Here is a 14,274-nt window from a genome sequence, read left to right as displayed (position 1 = left end):
ACTGTAAATCCTCTCATCATCTTTTGTAAGTAGAATGTAACAATTCTGTCTACCTGTTTCCCTTATATTCTGTAGCACTAATTTCATAACAACAAGTAGGATCTGGGGTTGTTTGGGGATGGGGACACTCTACTATAATAGGGGACAATGTTGTAACTGCTAGTGAGTTATATCTGGTAAAACTAGTGACGTCTAAGGTGGAGCTCATACATCACTAGTTTTGACCCAGCCCTACAATGTGTCATCAATGGATCCTAAATTCCTGGGTAATTATTGCTAAGCTAGTTTGTCAGCTGATCGCATTGTCGTAGCAGGTTAAACAAAAAAATTTTGTTGGCCGCACATCTCCCTATAAAGCACATTCACATACATCTGACCCGAGTCTAGCCTTGCCAGAGGAAAACTGAGAAAGTAGAATAAAGTTTCTTGTGAGGCCATTGTTGTGTTGTGTAACATCAGATGTGATGACCCCAGGCTGGATATAGAAATGTTGCATAGGTAAGAATGCAAGACAGTTGCACAATGTGCACAACTTTTCCATCGGTTTGTCATCCTCTATATTGGCCAAACATAACTGGTATATGTGAACACACCCTAATTCACTAAAATAAAGAGTTAATTGCTTCTGTTCTAAGCCTGTAGGCCCAAGAGACCTATAGTGTTTAATTATTTCTCAACATATTGTGGGAGTTCACATGCATGGGTAGATCAAAAATTCAATGAGCATTAAGGGATAAAAAATCCTCTCCCATTCCCTTATCCCTTGTTTACTGTACTTGCTTTCTACAGTTTAACACATTTATGGGGTTTTACTTCTATTTAACTTAGATATAAGGCTTCTATTGTGTCGGAATCATTGCAATTTACAATTAAGTCCACCATTTTCAATAAACATACTTTACAAACCTTAAATGGTTACTCCAGCAAAAATGTTTTAATCTTAATATGCCCAGGTTGCCACAATAAAAAAATACATTTCAGCTTACCTCCCTCTGCTCCCCCCACTCCGGTATCACTGTCCCAGTCTCTGCAACTATCCTGTTCTTCTGGAGCCCGACACGCAACACTGCAGCTCAGCTAATTCCCAACAGCAGCAATATTCCACCTCAGCCAGAGATTGGCTATGGGGACCAGAAGGAAGACTTGGGCCAGGGCCTATAACGTCACACTGCCCCTCTGTCTATCAGCGGCAGGATTTTCTGCGGCCGGTGATTAGCTGAGTCTCGGACAACAGAAGCAGGAAGAGGATTGCAGCAGAGACCGGGACAACAATGCTCAAGGCACTGGGGGGCATCTGGAGGTGAGTCGAGGTTTATTTGTGGCAGTCTGGGCATATTACGTTTTTAAAAAATTTGCAGAATAACCCCTTTTAATAGACATATTCTTTCGATATATTTACTATCAGAGGAATGTTAGAAAGCTCAGATTTTTGGGAAAATTTTGCAAAGGAGAATATATGGTTAAAGGGGTACTCCAGTGGAAATTTTTTTTTTATAATCAACTGGTGCCAGAAAGTTAAACAGATTTGTAAATTACTTCTTTTTTAATTGCTTTTCTATCTGACCAGAGTGCTCTCTGCTGACACCTCTGTTCATTTTAGGAACTGTCCAGAGCAGGATAGATTTGCTATGGGCATTTTCTCCTGCTCTGGACAGTTCCTGAAATGGACAGAGGTGTCAGCAGAGAGCGCTGTGGTCAAACAGAATAGAAATTAAAAAAGAAAAGAACTTCCTGTGGAACATACAGCAGCTGATAAGTGCTGGAAGGATTAAGATTTTGTAATAGAAGTAATTTACAAATCTGTTTAACTTTCTGGAACCAGTTGATATAAAAAAAATGTTTTTCACTGGAGTACCCCTTTAAATTAGTGAGGTCCCATATACATCACATTTTGGGGCATCCATTGGACTATACATTGGCTGCACATTCGATAGAATGTCAAAAAGGCATGCAGATGCATAGCATGACGTGCCCATTGACTTTGATAGGCTGATAATTGTCTTATTACCTATGATTTTTGTGGGACAAAAGTGGTAGACCTCTTTACTGCACATTGAGCTCAGCCCAGGTTGCATAGCTTGCCTAGAAAACATTGCTATAAAAGCCAAAGGGTCCCTTCTGAAATGTGCTCACAATTAAAAAATTGTAAACCTACTATCAAAAAAAAACAACAAAAAAACTAAGCAGTTTAAAAAAATATAACATTGGTATTGGTAACTTTCAGTATCTATAATTAAAGAAAAAGTAATTTTATAGGTGGCATACTCCCTTTAAAGAGTACCTGTCATGATCTTGGTAAATGTATTAATCCTCGGAGTTCACTCCCCAATTGTGATAAACTACCACATGCCTTTATTTTTGTTATTTTTCAGTTTTCTGCTATGATATTGTGCTGTATATTCTGCTCAGTCTCAGTCAGCTCTACAGACTGGGAAGATGCGTTACCAAGCAGGTGTGACATCATCTGAAGCCCTGCTGGGGAAAACTTCCTCTCTTAATCTGCTATGCTGCTATGAACACAAAGCCTAGAGCAGTTAAGTGTGTGATTGTCTATCATTGGCTGAGACCGCATACTCACCCCTCAGCTCTGTGCATTGAACTTTTCAGTGTGCTCAGATATGCCTAGCAGCTTATAAGTGGACCAGAAATATCCAGCACAATATTTAGCACTATGCACTGAAGGCATCAAAAACTAAAAAACGCTTGGTCCTTAACCCCTTAAGGACCAAGGGCGTACAGGTACGCCTTTGCTCCCTGGTACTTAAGGACCAAGGGCGTACGCCCGTGGGAATTTCGGTCCCCGCCGCGCGCCGGGCGGGGACCGGGCCGGGGTGACTGCTGATATCTATCAGCAGGCACCCCGCGCAAATGCCCAGGGGGGGTCATTAGACCCCCCCCCATGTCGGCGATCGGCGCAAATCGCAAGTGAATTCACATTTGCGATTTGCGCCCATTACGGGTCATTACGGGTCTATGGTGACCCGGTGACCCGGAATAGAAGGGGGATCGCGGGTGTCCTAGACACCCACGATCCCCCTGTAGCGATAGGAGTGAGGTGGCAGAGGTGCCACCCCTCCTATCTCTGCTATTGGTGGTCTAGACGCGACCACCAATAGCAGATCGGGGGCGTAGGGGTTTACTTTCGGTTTCCCCGTTCTGCCCACCCACAATAGGCGGGGCAGGACGGGGAAACCGACAGGGGCCGGCGGCGAAGATCCACTTACCCATCGGCAACGGCAGCGGGCGACGATCAGCGGCGGCAGCGGGCGACGATCGGCGGAAGAAGAGGACGGCGACGCAGCTTCCTGGATCCAACGGAAGCCAGTGAGTTACTTAGCAACATCTGGAGGGCTACAGTCTGAGACCACTATAGTGGTCTCTAAACTGTAACCCTCCAGATGTTGCAAAACTACAACTCCCAGCATGCCCAGAGAGCTGTTTAGGCTTGCTGGGAGTTGCAGTTTTGCAACAGCTGGAGGTCTACAGTCTGAGACCACTGCAAAGTGATCTCTATACTGTGCACCTCCAGATCTTGCAAAACTACAACTCCCAGCATGCCCACACAGCAGTTTGCTGTCTGGGCATGCTGGGAGTTGTAGTTTTGCAACATCTGGAGGTCCACAGTTTGGAGACCACTGTGCAGTGGTCTCTAAACTATAGCTCTCCAGATGTTGTAAAACTGCAACTCCCAGCATGCCTAAACAGCAAACAGCTGTCTCTGCATGCTGGGAGTTGTAGTTGCGATCCCTCCAGCTGTTGCATAACTACATCTCCCAGCATGCCTTTCGGTGATCAGTACATGCTGGGAGTTGAAGTTTTGCAACAGCTGGAGGCACACTGGTTGGAAAATACTGAGTTAGGTAACAGAACCTAACTGAAGGTTTTCCAACCAGTGTGCCTCCAGCTGTTGCAAACGTACAACTCCCAGCATGCACGGTCAGTCAGTACATGCTGGGAGTTGTAGTTTTGAAACAGCTGGAGGTTTGCCCCCCCCCATGTGAACGTACAGGGTACATTCACACTGGCGGGTTTACAGTAAGTTTTCTGCTTCAAGTATGAGCTGCGGCAAATTTTTCGCTGCAGCGCAAACTCCTAGCGGTAAATTCACTGTAAGCCTTCGCCAGTGTGAACGTACCCTAAAAACACTACACTACACTACATTTACACATAATAAAGGGTAAAACACTACATATACACCCCCTTACACTGTCCCCCCTCCAATAAAAATAAAAAACGTATTGTACGGCAGTGTTTCCAAAACAGAGCCTCCAGCTGTTGCAAAACAACAACTCACAGCATTTCTGGACAGCCACTGACTGTCCAGGCATGCTGGGAGTTTAGCAACAGCTGGAGGCACCCTGTTTGGGAATCACTGGCGTAGAATACCCCTATGTCCACCCCTGTGCAATCCCTAATTTAGTCCTCAAATGCGCATGGCGCTCTCTCACCTCAGAGCCCTGTCGTATTTCAAGGAAACAGTTTAGTGCCACATATGGGGTATCTCCGTACTCGGGAGAAATTGCACTACTAATTTTGGGGGCTTTTTTTCCTTTTACCCCTTATGAAAAAGAAAAGTTGGGGTCTACACCAGCCTGTTAGTGTAAAAAAAATTTTTTTTTTTTACACTAACATGCTGGTGATGCCCCATACTTTTTATTTTCACGTGAGGTAAAAGGAAAAAAAGACCCCCAAAATTTGTCACGCAATTTCTCCTGAGTACGGAAATACCCCATATTTGGGCGTAAAATGCTCTGCGGACGCACAACAAGGCTCAGGAATGAGAGCGCACCATGTACATTTGAGGCCTAAATTGGTGATTTGCACAGGGGTGGCTGATTTTACAGCAGTTCTGACATAAACCCCAAAAAATAAATACCCACATGTGACCCCATTTTGGAAACGACACCCCTCACGGAACGTAACAAGGGGTATAGTGAGCCTGAACACCCCACAGGTGTTTGACAAATTTTCATTAAAGTTGGATGGGAAAATGAAAAAAAAAAATGGTACCAGAACAATGGACCCCCCCATATGTGACCCCATTTTGGAAACTACACCCCTCATGTAATGTAATAAGGAGTACAGTGAGCATTTACGCCCCACAGGTGTCTGACAGATTTTTGGAACAGTGATCCGTGAAAATGAAAAATTAAATTTTCCATTTGCACAGCCCACTGTTCCAAAGATCTGTCAAACGCCAGTGGGGTGTAAATGCTCACTGCACCACTTATTAAATTCTGTGAGGGGTGTAGTTTCCAAAATAGGGTCACATGTGGGGGGGGGGTCCACTGTTCTGGCACCACGGGGGGCTTTGTAAATGCACATGGCCCCTGACTACCATTCCAAACGAATTCTCTTTCCAAAAGCTCAATGGTGCTCCTCCTCTTCTGAGCATTGTAGTTCGCCCGTAGTGCACTTCAGGTCCACTTTTGGGGTACCTCCATACTCAGAAGAGATGGGGTTACAAATTTTGGGGGGGGTATTTTCTGCTATTAACCCTTGCAAAAATGTGAAATTTGGGGGGAAACACACATTTTAGTGAAATTTTTTTAATTTTTTTTACATATGCAAAAGTCGTGAAACCCATGTGGGGTATTAAGGATCACTTTATTCCTTGTTACGTTCCTCAAGGGGTCTAGTTTCCAAAATGGTATGCCATGTGTTTTTTTTTTGCTGTTCTGGCACCATAGGGGCTTCCTAAATGCGACATGCCCCTCGAGCAAAATTTGCTCTCAAAAAGCCAAATACCACTCTTCTGAGCATTGTAGTTCGCCCGTAGTGCACTTCAGGCCAACTTATGGGGTGCCTCCATACTCAGAAGAGATGGGGTTACAAATTTTGGGGGGTATTTTCTGCTATTAACCCTTGCAAAAATGTGAAATTTGGGGGGAAACACACATTTTACTGAAATTTTTTTTAATTTTTTTTACATATGCAAAAGTCGTGAAACACCTGTGGGGTATTAAGGCTCACTTTATTCCTTGTTACGTTCCCCAAGGGGTCTAGTTTACAAAATGGTATGCCATGTGGTTCTTTTTTGCTGTTCTGGCACCATAGGGGCTTCCTAAATGCAACATGCCCCACAAAAAACATTTCTGAAAAACGTACTCTCCAAAATCCCCTTGTCGCTCCTTCGCTTCTGAGCCCTCTACTGCACCCACCGAACAATTTACATAGACATATGAGGTATGTGCTTACTCAAGAGAAATTGGGCTACATATATAAGTATCCATTTTCTCCTTTTACCCCTTGTAAAAATTCAAAAATTGGGTTTACAAGAACATGCGAGTGTAATAAATTAAGATTGTGAATTTTCTCCTTCACTTTGCTGCTATTCCTGTGAAACACCTAAAGGGTTAAAACACTTACTGATTGTCATTTTGAATACTTTGGGGGGTGTAGTTTTTATAATGGGGTCATTTGTGGGGTATTTCTGATATGAAGACCCTTCAAATCCACTTCAAACCTGAACTGGTCCCTGAAAAAAAAGCGAAGTTCAAAATTTTGTGAAAAATTGGAAAATTGCTGCAGAACTTTGAAGCCCTCTGGTGTCTTCCAAAAGTAAAAACATGTCAACTTTATGACGCAAACATAAAGTAGACATATTGGGGGAGATTTATCAAAGGATTTAGACTGTTTTTTCCTGTCTAAATTTGTCGCACAGAAAGTCGCAGTCTAAATATGTGCGACTTTTCTGCGACTTTTGCTCTAGAGGATTTTTAGAACATGATGCATGCAAGTCTATTTTAGACTGAAATGCATTGAAAAATGCATTGGTGCTGAATTTATCAAAAGCGACTTTTCAGCGACAAGTCGCATAGGCTGAAAGTACGCCGACATGTCAGACCATGTTGGAGCAGGTTTAAATATAGACTAAAGCATAGATCATGCAGTCTGTGCACAGAATTTATCAAGAGCTGTGCGCCATTTGATAAATTAGGTGCACAATAGACCAGACTAACCCTCTGTAGTTTGGTCTATATTGATGCGGGACATAGAAAACTTTGATAAATATCCCCCATTGTTTATGTGAATAAAAAAAAAAAATATTTGGAATATCCTTTTTCCTTACAAGCAGAGAGCTTCAAAGTTAGAAAAATGCAAAATTTTCTAATTTTTCATCAAATTTGGGGATTTTTCACCAAGAAAGGATGCAAGTTACCACAAAATTTTACCACTATGTTAAAGTAGAATATGTCACGAAAAAACAATCTCAGAATCAGAATGATAACTAAAAGCATTCCAGAGTTATTAATGTTTAAAGTGACAGTGGTCAGATGTTCAAAAAACGCTCTGATTCTAAGGTGTAAAATGGCCTGGTCCTTAAGAGGTTAAGGGGTTAATCGGCTATGCTGCTATGAACACAAAGCCTAGAGCAGTTCAGTGTTTGATTGTCTGAGACCACATACACACCCCTCAGCTCTGTGCACTGAACTTTACAGTGTACTCAGATCTGCCCAGCAGCTTTCAGGTGGACCAGAAATATCCAGCACAATATTTAGCACTATACACTGAAGGCATCATGACTGTACAGCTGTGTTTCCCAACCAGGGTGCCTCCAATTGTTGCAAAACTACAACTCCTGGCATGCCTGGACAGCCTTTGGCTGTCCAGGCATGCCAAGAATTGTAGTTTTGCAACTGATGGAGGCACCCTGGTTGGGAAACATAGCTGTACAGTCATGATGCCTTCAGTGCATAGTGCTAAATATTGTGCTGGATATTTCTAGCTCAGCTCAAAGGGAAAGGGAGCTGAAATATTCAACTCTATTCACTCTATACACTGCTGAGCTGAGGATCCACCTGCATTTCCTGACTTTTACCTCCACCAGGCTGCTGCAGGAGACAATCTTCTAGCAGGACTGCAGGCAGGACCAGAAGAAGGACACCTAAACTTTTAGGGGTTAATAAAGTTTAAAAATTGTATTAAGAAGTATATCAGAAAAGTAATTCAAATAGGCTGATCTATAATATAGTATATGTCATTGATGGTTACAAGTACCATTTAAAGAGACCACATGTAGGAGACCTTCCACATGGAAAGTCTTCAGCATTTACCATAGCAGTAACGTGGTTGAGATTTAAAACATTTTATACATATACTTTGGAAAAAACACACAAATACACACAAAATGTATGCAGAACTTTATTTTAGCCCCACAGCATGTCCATTTTGTGGTTGGAAATGCCGCAGTTTTATTGCATAAATGTAAAAAATAGACACAAAAAAACTGCAACTGAGGATTTCCAATACACGGATTTTTTTGTAAACATAATAAGCATCATCTCCAAATCTGGGTTTAAGTGCAGCAATGCTGTGGATTTTCCGCTGCAGCATCTCTGCTGCGTGTTACCGTAGCCTAATTCCGTACTAAATTTTTAGTGCATTTCATTTTGTAGTGGTTTCAGTGGGGAATCCTCTTGGTCGTGCAGACTGTGGATTTTCATGCGGTAATTCCACCATCATTCAAAAATGAAAGCAAAAATCACTGCCCAATGGCAAAAACCAAAACAGAAACAATCCCAAGCAGACATTCAGAAGTCTGTTGCGTGACCTGACATTTACAGTTTCATCTTGTTTGGTTGTTATTTTTGGCTTTGAAATAAAAGCCTCAGGATCGGTGCCATACTTAGGTTTACTTAGTCCTACATGGAAGAAGAGGAATTGGGTAAATGTTTCAAGGGGAAAAGTAGCATTTCAAAGGAGTGACTGTGATTATAGGACTCATGTTGCCAGGGCCCAAATGACATTACTGCTGCAGTATTACACCCTGTGGCTTTATATATCTGCCATTCAGAAACTCTGGGAAGGTTGGTATTTCCAAACTCCAGAAGCCTGGAGGAAAGTTTGGAGACTAAAACTAAATGGTGGTCTTGAACCCAACCGTAGATCTCTGTGTAGGAGGTTTCACCATAGATAATAAAAATATTTTTTTATTTTTATATCGCCAACAAATTAGGCAGCACTCTACAAAAATATTAGACATTACAGTAATACACACTGATTATTCTAACAAAAGGAGTGAGGGCCCTGCTTGCAAGAGTTTACAATGTATGAGAAATGGGGTTAAAACAAAAGGCAAGAAGTGCATTGTATATTCAATGGTCTAGACATGTTTTATAAATAGGAGAGATTACATTAAAGGGGTACTCTGGCCCTAAGACATCTTATCCCCTATCCAAAGGATAGGGGATAAAATGCCTGATCCCTGGGGTGCTGCCGCTGGGGACTCCCGCAATCTTTCATACAGCACCCCGCTATCAGCCTCCGGAGCAAACATCGTTCCAGGTCTGACGAATCACGATCATGGGGCTGGAGTATCGTGATGTCATGGCTCCACCCCCGTGTGACGTCACGCTCCGCCCCTCAATGCAAGCCTATGGGAGGGGGCATGGCTGCTGGAGAAAAGTCTTGGAGACAAGAGTGAGAGGTTCGGATTTTAGAAGATGTTAGTTTTAGATGATTAGCAGAGTGTTGGATGATAGACAGGGATGAGGGAGGAGATGTAGGGAGGTGAGCTTTGTGGTTGATACTGGGGAGTTTATAATGTATTTGGAACTTAATAGGTAACCAATGTAGCTACTGACATGTGGGGATGGGGTTCATCAGTGTTATAGCTGGGGTGTAAGAGGAGTCTGGCTGTGGCATTTAGGATGGGCTGGAGAGGGGAGACTGTCATAAAATAATATCAAAGTTGTTTCTGGTTATATGTGTTTATTATACAGTGTATACAGTTAATATGCAGCAAGACCGGAGTGCTTTTTTTTCCTAAGATGTTTTTTTCTGTACAACCTGGTCAGGCATTCCAAGAGATATAGTACAGTATAGAGTGGACCAGCTTAGGCATTGTACAGTAAAACAGTGTTTTGCTTTAAGGCGTGACCCTGGAATAGTAGATAACAGTGGACTTGTGTTTTATTTCAGCACGGTGGTAAGAAACCAGATGGGACATCCAAGCCTACAGATAAGAAAAGCAGTGAAACAGCAGAGGTAAGTCAATATTTTATAACATTATTTGTACTGTCTATAGACTTATTCTTCTAAAGTCGAGAATTAAAGCAGTGTATCAGGAAATTGCTATTTCAGCATCCAAAATACTATTGTTAGCAATGGGAGCCTTCTGATATAGGACTAAAGGAATCTGTGATTCCCTGTGGTTTCTCTGCAAGCTTATCAGTAAACAGTAGTGTATCAACCTGTGTCTGCACTGCCAATGGACCCATTATCGTGTATTATTTGTTGGGGAATGATGCTCAACTATAGTGACATTAGGCTTCAACTTTTTGATCTTGTTATCTCTAAGTACAAAAATTGTACATACATTTTACAGAATCTCTCTTAGGCTGGGATTCCATAAAGGTTTTTGCACTGCGTTTTTTTAGGCTTAAAAATGCCAGAAAAAACACCAGAAAAAATGTCACTGTTTTTCCCTGCCTTTTGGCGTTTTTTCATTTTTTTTTTTTACCTTTGTGTGTAATTTGCCTTTTTGGCCCCTACGGCATTTTTTTTCCAAATTTGTTAGGTACCAAAAAAAAAAAAAGGATGCAAAAATGTAACAAAATGTAAATTTTTTATGACGAAATAAGTGTGTTTCACTTTTATTTTTTCTATCTTTTAAATTTTTTATGTAGTACTACTACTCCCTGCATGGAACAGACTGTTCCGTGTTGGGAGTAGTAGTACCTGTACTACTGGACAGATCGCCCTGTGTTACTCCTGACACCCAATGCAATCGTCAATAATATAGCAGAGATGGGGAGAGGCTCGCACCTCTGCACTATACTCCGGCCAGTGATGTGAATAGAACATCACTCAATTCATCTTTTTTGCCGAGTGTGGGGATTGGCCGGATGGTTGCAGCCAATCACAGATCTCAGAGGGAAATATGAATGAGTGATGTTCTATTCATATCACTGGGCGGAGTATAGTGCAGAGATGCGGAGCGTAGGAGAAAGCCACTCCGCATCTCTGCAATAGAAAGGACGATCACAGCGGATGTCAGGAGTGACACTCGCTGTGATTGTCCTTAACTGCGGGTACTACTTCTCCCAACATGGAGCACACTCCTGACACCCGCTGTGATACTCTTGTATAATGTATAGATGCCTCTGGCCGCTCTTCTATGGTCCCCTGCACTATATATATACACCTATTCATATTTTCCACAGAGAGTTTTGATTGGCTGCAACCATCCGGCCAATCCCTACTCTGGGCGGGAAATATGAATAGGCATGTATTTACAGCGGTGCAGGGGACCATAGAAGAGCAGCCACCTGCATCTATAAATTATACAGAAGGATCGCAACGGACCTGGGGCGTTCTGTCAATTTGTACAGGTACTACTACTCCCATTATGAAACAGTGTGTACCATGCTGTGAGTAGTAGTACTACCTAAAAAAATTAAAATAAAGTGAAAAACACACACTATATTTTTATTATTGTTTGCTAAATTTTTATTGCCCTCCCTGCCCACATAAATTGATCCCTGTTTAAAAATTTATAAAAATGGCATTATAAAAAAGATACATTTTGTTAAATACAATTTTTTCCATCACTACTGTATCTTTTTTTTAATAATTTTAAAAAAGGTATCTCCAAGTCCAAAAAAGAATGAAAACCGCTGGCAAAAACGCCAAAGTTAAAACCAACATGGCGTTTTTCTTGGCATTTTTGCTCTCCCATAGACTTCCATGAGAGGAAAACGCCACGATTTCTGTGCAAAAAACGCCAAACTAGATTTTGTACGGCGTTTTGGAAAGCCAGCCTCTGAGCCCAAAATAGCTGAAAAACAAAAAAAGGATAAAAAAAATGGCAAACTGAAAAACGCCAGGAGGATCTAGCATTTTGCAGTTTACTATTGACTATTGACATGCAGCTAACATCTTGACGCAGCACTTCTTCGCTGGAAAAACGCTGTGCGGCAAAATGGGCGTTTTTTATGGCATTTTTGCTAGAAAATCCTCAGTGGAATTCCAGCCTTACCAGGAAGATGCTGTTTTCAAGATTTTTAGGTGTTTGGTGCTAGTACTTGCAATCCAAGCAGTGGTGTCATACCTGAGGGTCAGACCCAGGCCCGATATGAGCTCAGAGCAAGCAGATCGGTGCTTGTTTACTGTAATGGATTATTTGTGAAGTTTTTTCCACTAAATGTCCCCATACACTTTAGATAAATCAGGCTACCTAACAAATTTCAGCAGCACCAGCCAACTCTTTAGGGTGCATTCCCACATGGCGTATTTTGCTGCGTATTTGCTGCGTATTTGGTGCTGCGTATTTTCCTACCCATTGACTTCAATAGGGAAAATAAAATACACAGCAGCAAATACGCAGCAAATACGCCGTGTGGGAACGTACCCCTAATGTGTATAAGGCCTCCTGACTCTCCCAACAGATGATGTCAGGGGACAGCACGGTTGAACATGTTGTCTATCTGCCAACACTTTTGTTTCTGGAAGATAGGCTGTCATAAAAGCTATCTGGCAGCGGCTTACCTTCCCTCTCCTTATTTACAACACATATACATGAATGAGCACTTTTACATCATTGTGGGCCTTGCATGCCCTGTTTACACAGGAAGATTTGCAACCAACCAATGTTGATTTTTAGTGATTTACGATATCAGCCATCAGCTGCAGATTGTGGGTTCTTTTACATGGGACCATATTTGCCTGAATATGCAGGGGGCACTGGCTCTGCTGCCTGCAGAATCCACCATCAAGCCCTCATGTAATCTTCGAAACAGAAAACCATAATAAAGAAGATATCACAGATTGAGAGTCCTGATATCCCTTCCAGACCTATTTAAGTGAAGAAGAATGCATTTTTTGTGTATTACAGCCATAATTTCTTTACTACATATCTGGATACAACAACAATGAAATGCATAATGAAATTAATTTGGGGGTAATTAAAGGGGTACTCCGCCCCTAGACATCTTATCCCCTATCCAAAGCATAGGGGATCAGATGTCAGATCGTCGGGGGTCCTGCTGCTGGGGATCCCGGGGATCGCTGCTGCGGCACCGCTATCATTACTGCACAGAGTGAGTTCGCTCTGCGTGTAATGACGGGCAATACAGGGGCAGGAGCATAGTTATGTCATGGCTCCGCCCCTCGTGATGTCACGGCCCGCCCCTCAACACAAGTCTATGGGAGGGGGCGTGGCGGTCACCACGCCCCCTGCCATAGACTTGCATTAAGGCGGCGGGCCGTGATGTCACAAGGGGTGGAGCCATGACGTAACGATGCTCCGGCCCCTGTATCGCCCGTCATTACACGCAGAGCGAACTCACTCTGTGCAGTAATGATAGCGGTGCCGCAGCGGCAATCCCGGGGGTCCCCAGCGGCAGGACCCCGGCGATCTGACATCTTTTCCCCTATCCTTTGGATAGGGGATAAGATGTCTAGGGGCGGAGTACCCCTTTAAGGAAGCATTTTAAAGAGGTGCAAATTTGGTGCATTGATGGTTTTGCTAGTTTTTGTCCTGACGTTAACGATTTTGTCCTTTGGTTGTGAATTTGTCATGTGCAACTTTTCTTCGTATGTCGTAAATTTTATTGCAGAGGGCTCCAAATGTCGTAAACCAATACCATTAATCTTTCCACTTACAAAACTTGCTTACAACAACACTACAGAAGTAGAAATCCCACACATACGACAAATTTATCATTCTCTGTGCCACATTTTGATCAATTTGACCCATGTACACATAACTTCAGCATTGAAGGTATAGTTTTACAGCTTGTGTACTAACAAAGGCAATAATAAATCGACTCCATTGTGCTCATGCATCACTACATTAACATATGTGTACTATTAATATCCTGTGTGTGTAATTACCAATGTATATTGTATTCTTACTCTGTGACTTCATGTCAATAAATGCAGGCATTCCAATGTGCTGATGACCTCTGACACAACCAGACCTAAACAGCTTATAGCCTTTTAAATAAATTCTTAGAATTGTGGGTTGAAGGATAAGTAGACAGACTAGATGGATGAATATTAGTTATGGAAGGCAACGACAACACCCCAAATTATGAAAATGTGTATTTGTTACGTGAGGGTTTACAGACTGGTGAAGAAAACAAATTCATTTCTTTATCATTTTGACGTGCTGTTATTTTTTTTTTCCATATTTGAATGTTATAGACTGAGTCTTATCCCAATGATACTGCCTATATTTTTAAGTTAGATGGATCATAGACAACATTTCCACAACTCAGCACAAATTCTGTTCAGCAAAGCTTTCTGAATGGATTTGCAGAATTCTGC

At 42.2% G+C, this 14,274-nt stretch overlaps 1 protein-coding gene across 9 annotated transcripts in view; it reads left to right on the top strand.

Annotated features, from left to right (window-relative positions):
* The window catches only part of CAST (calpastatin), a 197,570-nt gene that overhangs the window by 67,256 nt on the left and 116,040 nt on the right, over positions 1-14,274 (top strand). For all 9 annotated transcript variants that reach the window (XM_056537592.1, XM_056537573.1, XM_056537570.1 and 6 more), the window contains one exon: positions 9,925-9,990. In XM_056537592.1, the coding sequence (XP_056393567.1) occupies positions 9,925-9,990 (66 nt within the window). The remainder of the gene's footprint in view (positions 1-9,924; positions 9,991-14,274) is intronic.

This window comes from Hyla sarda, chromosome 1, assembly GCF_029499605.1.
Source record: "Hyla sarda isolate aHylSar1 chromosome 1, aHylSar1.hap1, whole genome shotgun sequence".
NCBI lineage: Eukaryota > Metazoa > Chordata > Amphibia > Anura > Hylidae > Hyla > Hyla sarda.
The sequence above is the reverse complement of the archived record's forward strand: the minus strand, read 5'-3'. Positions and strand labels throughout refer to the sequence as shown.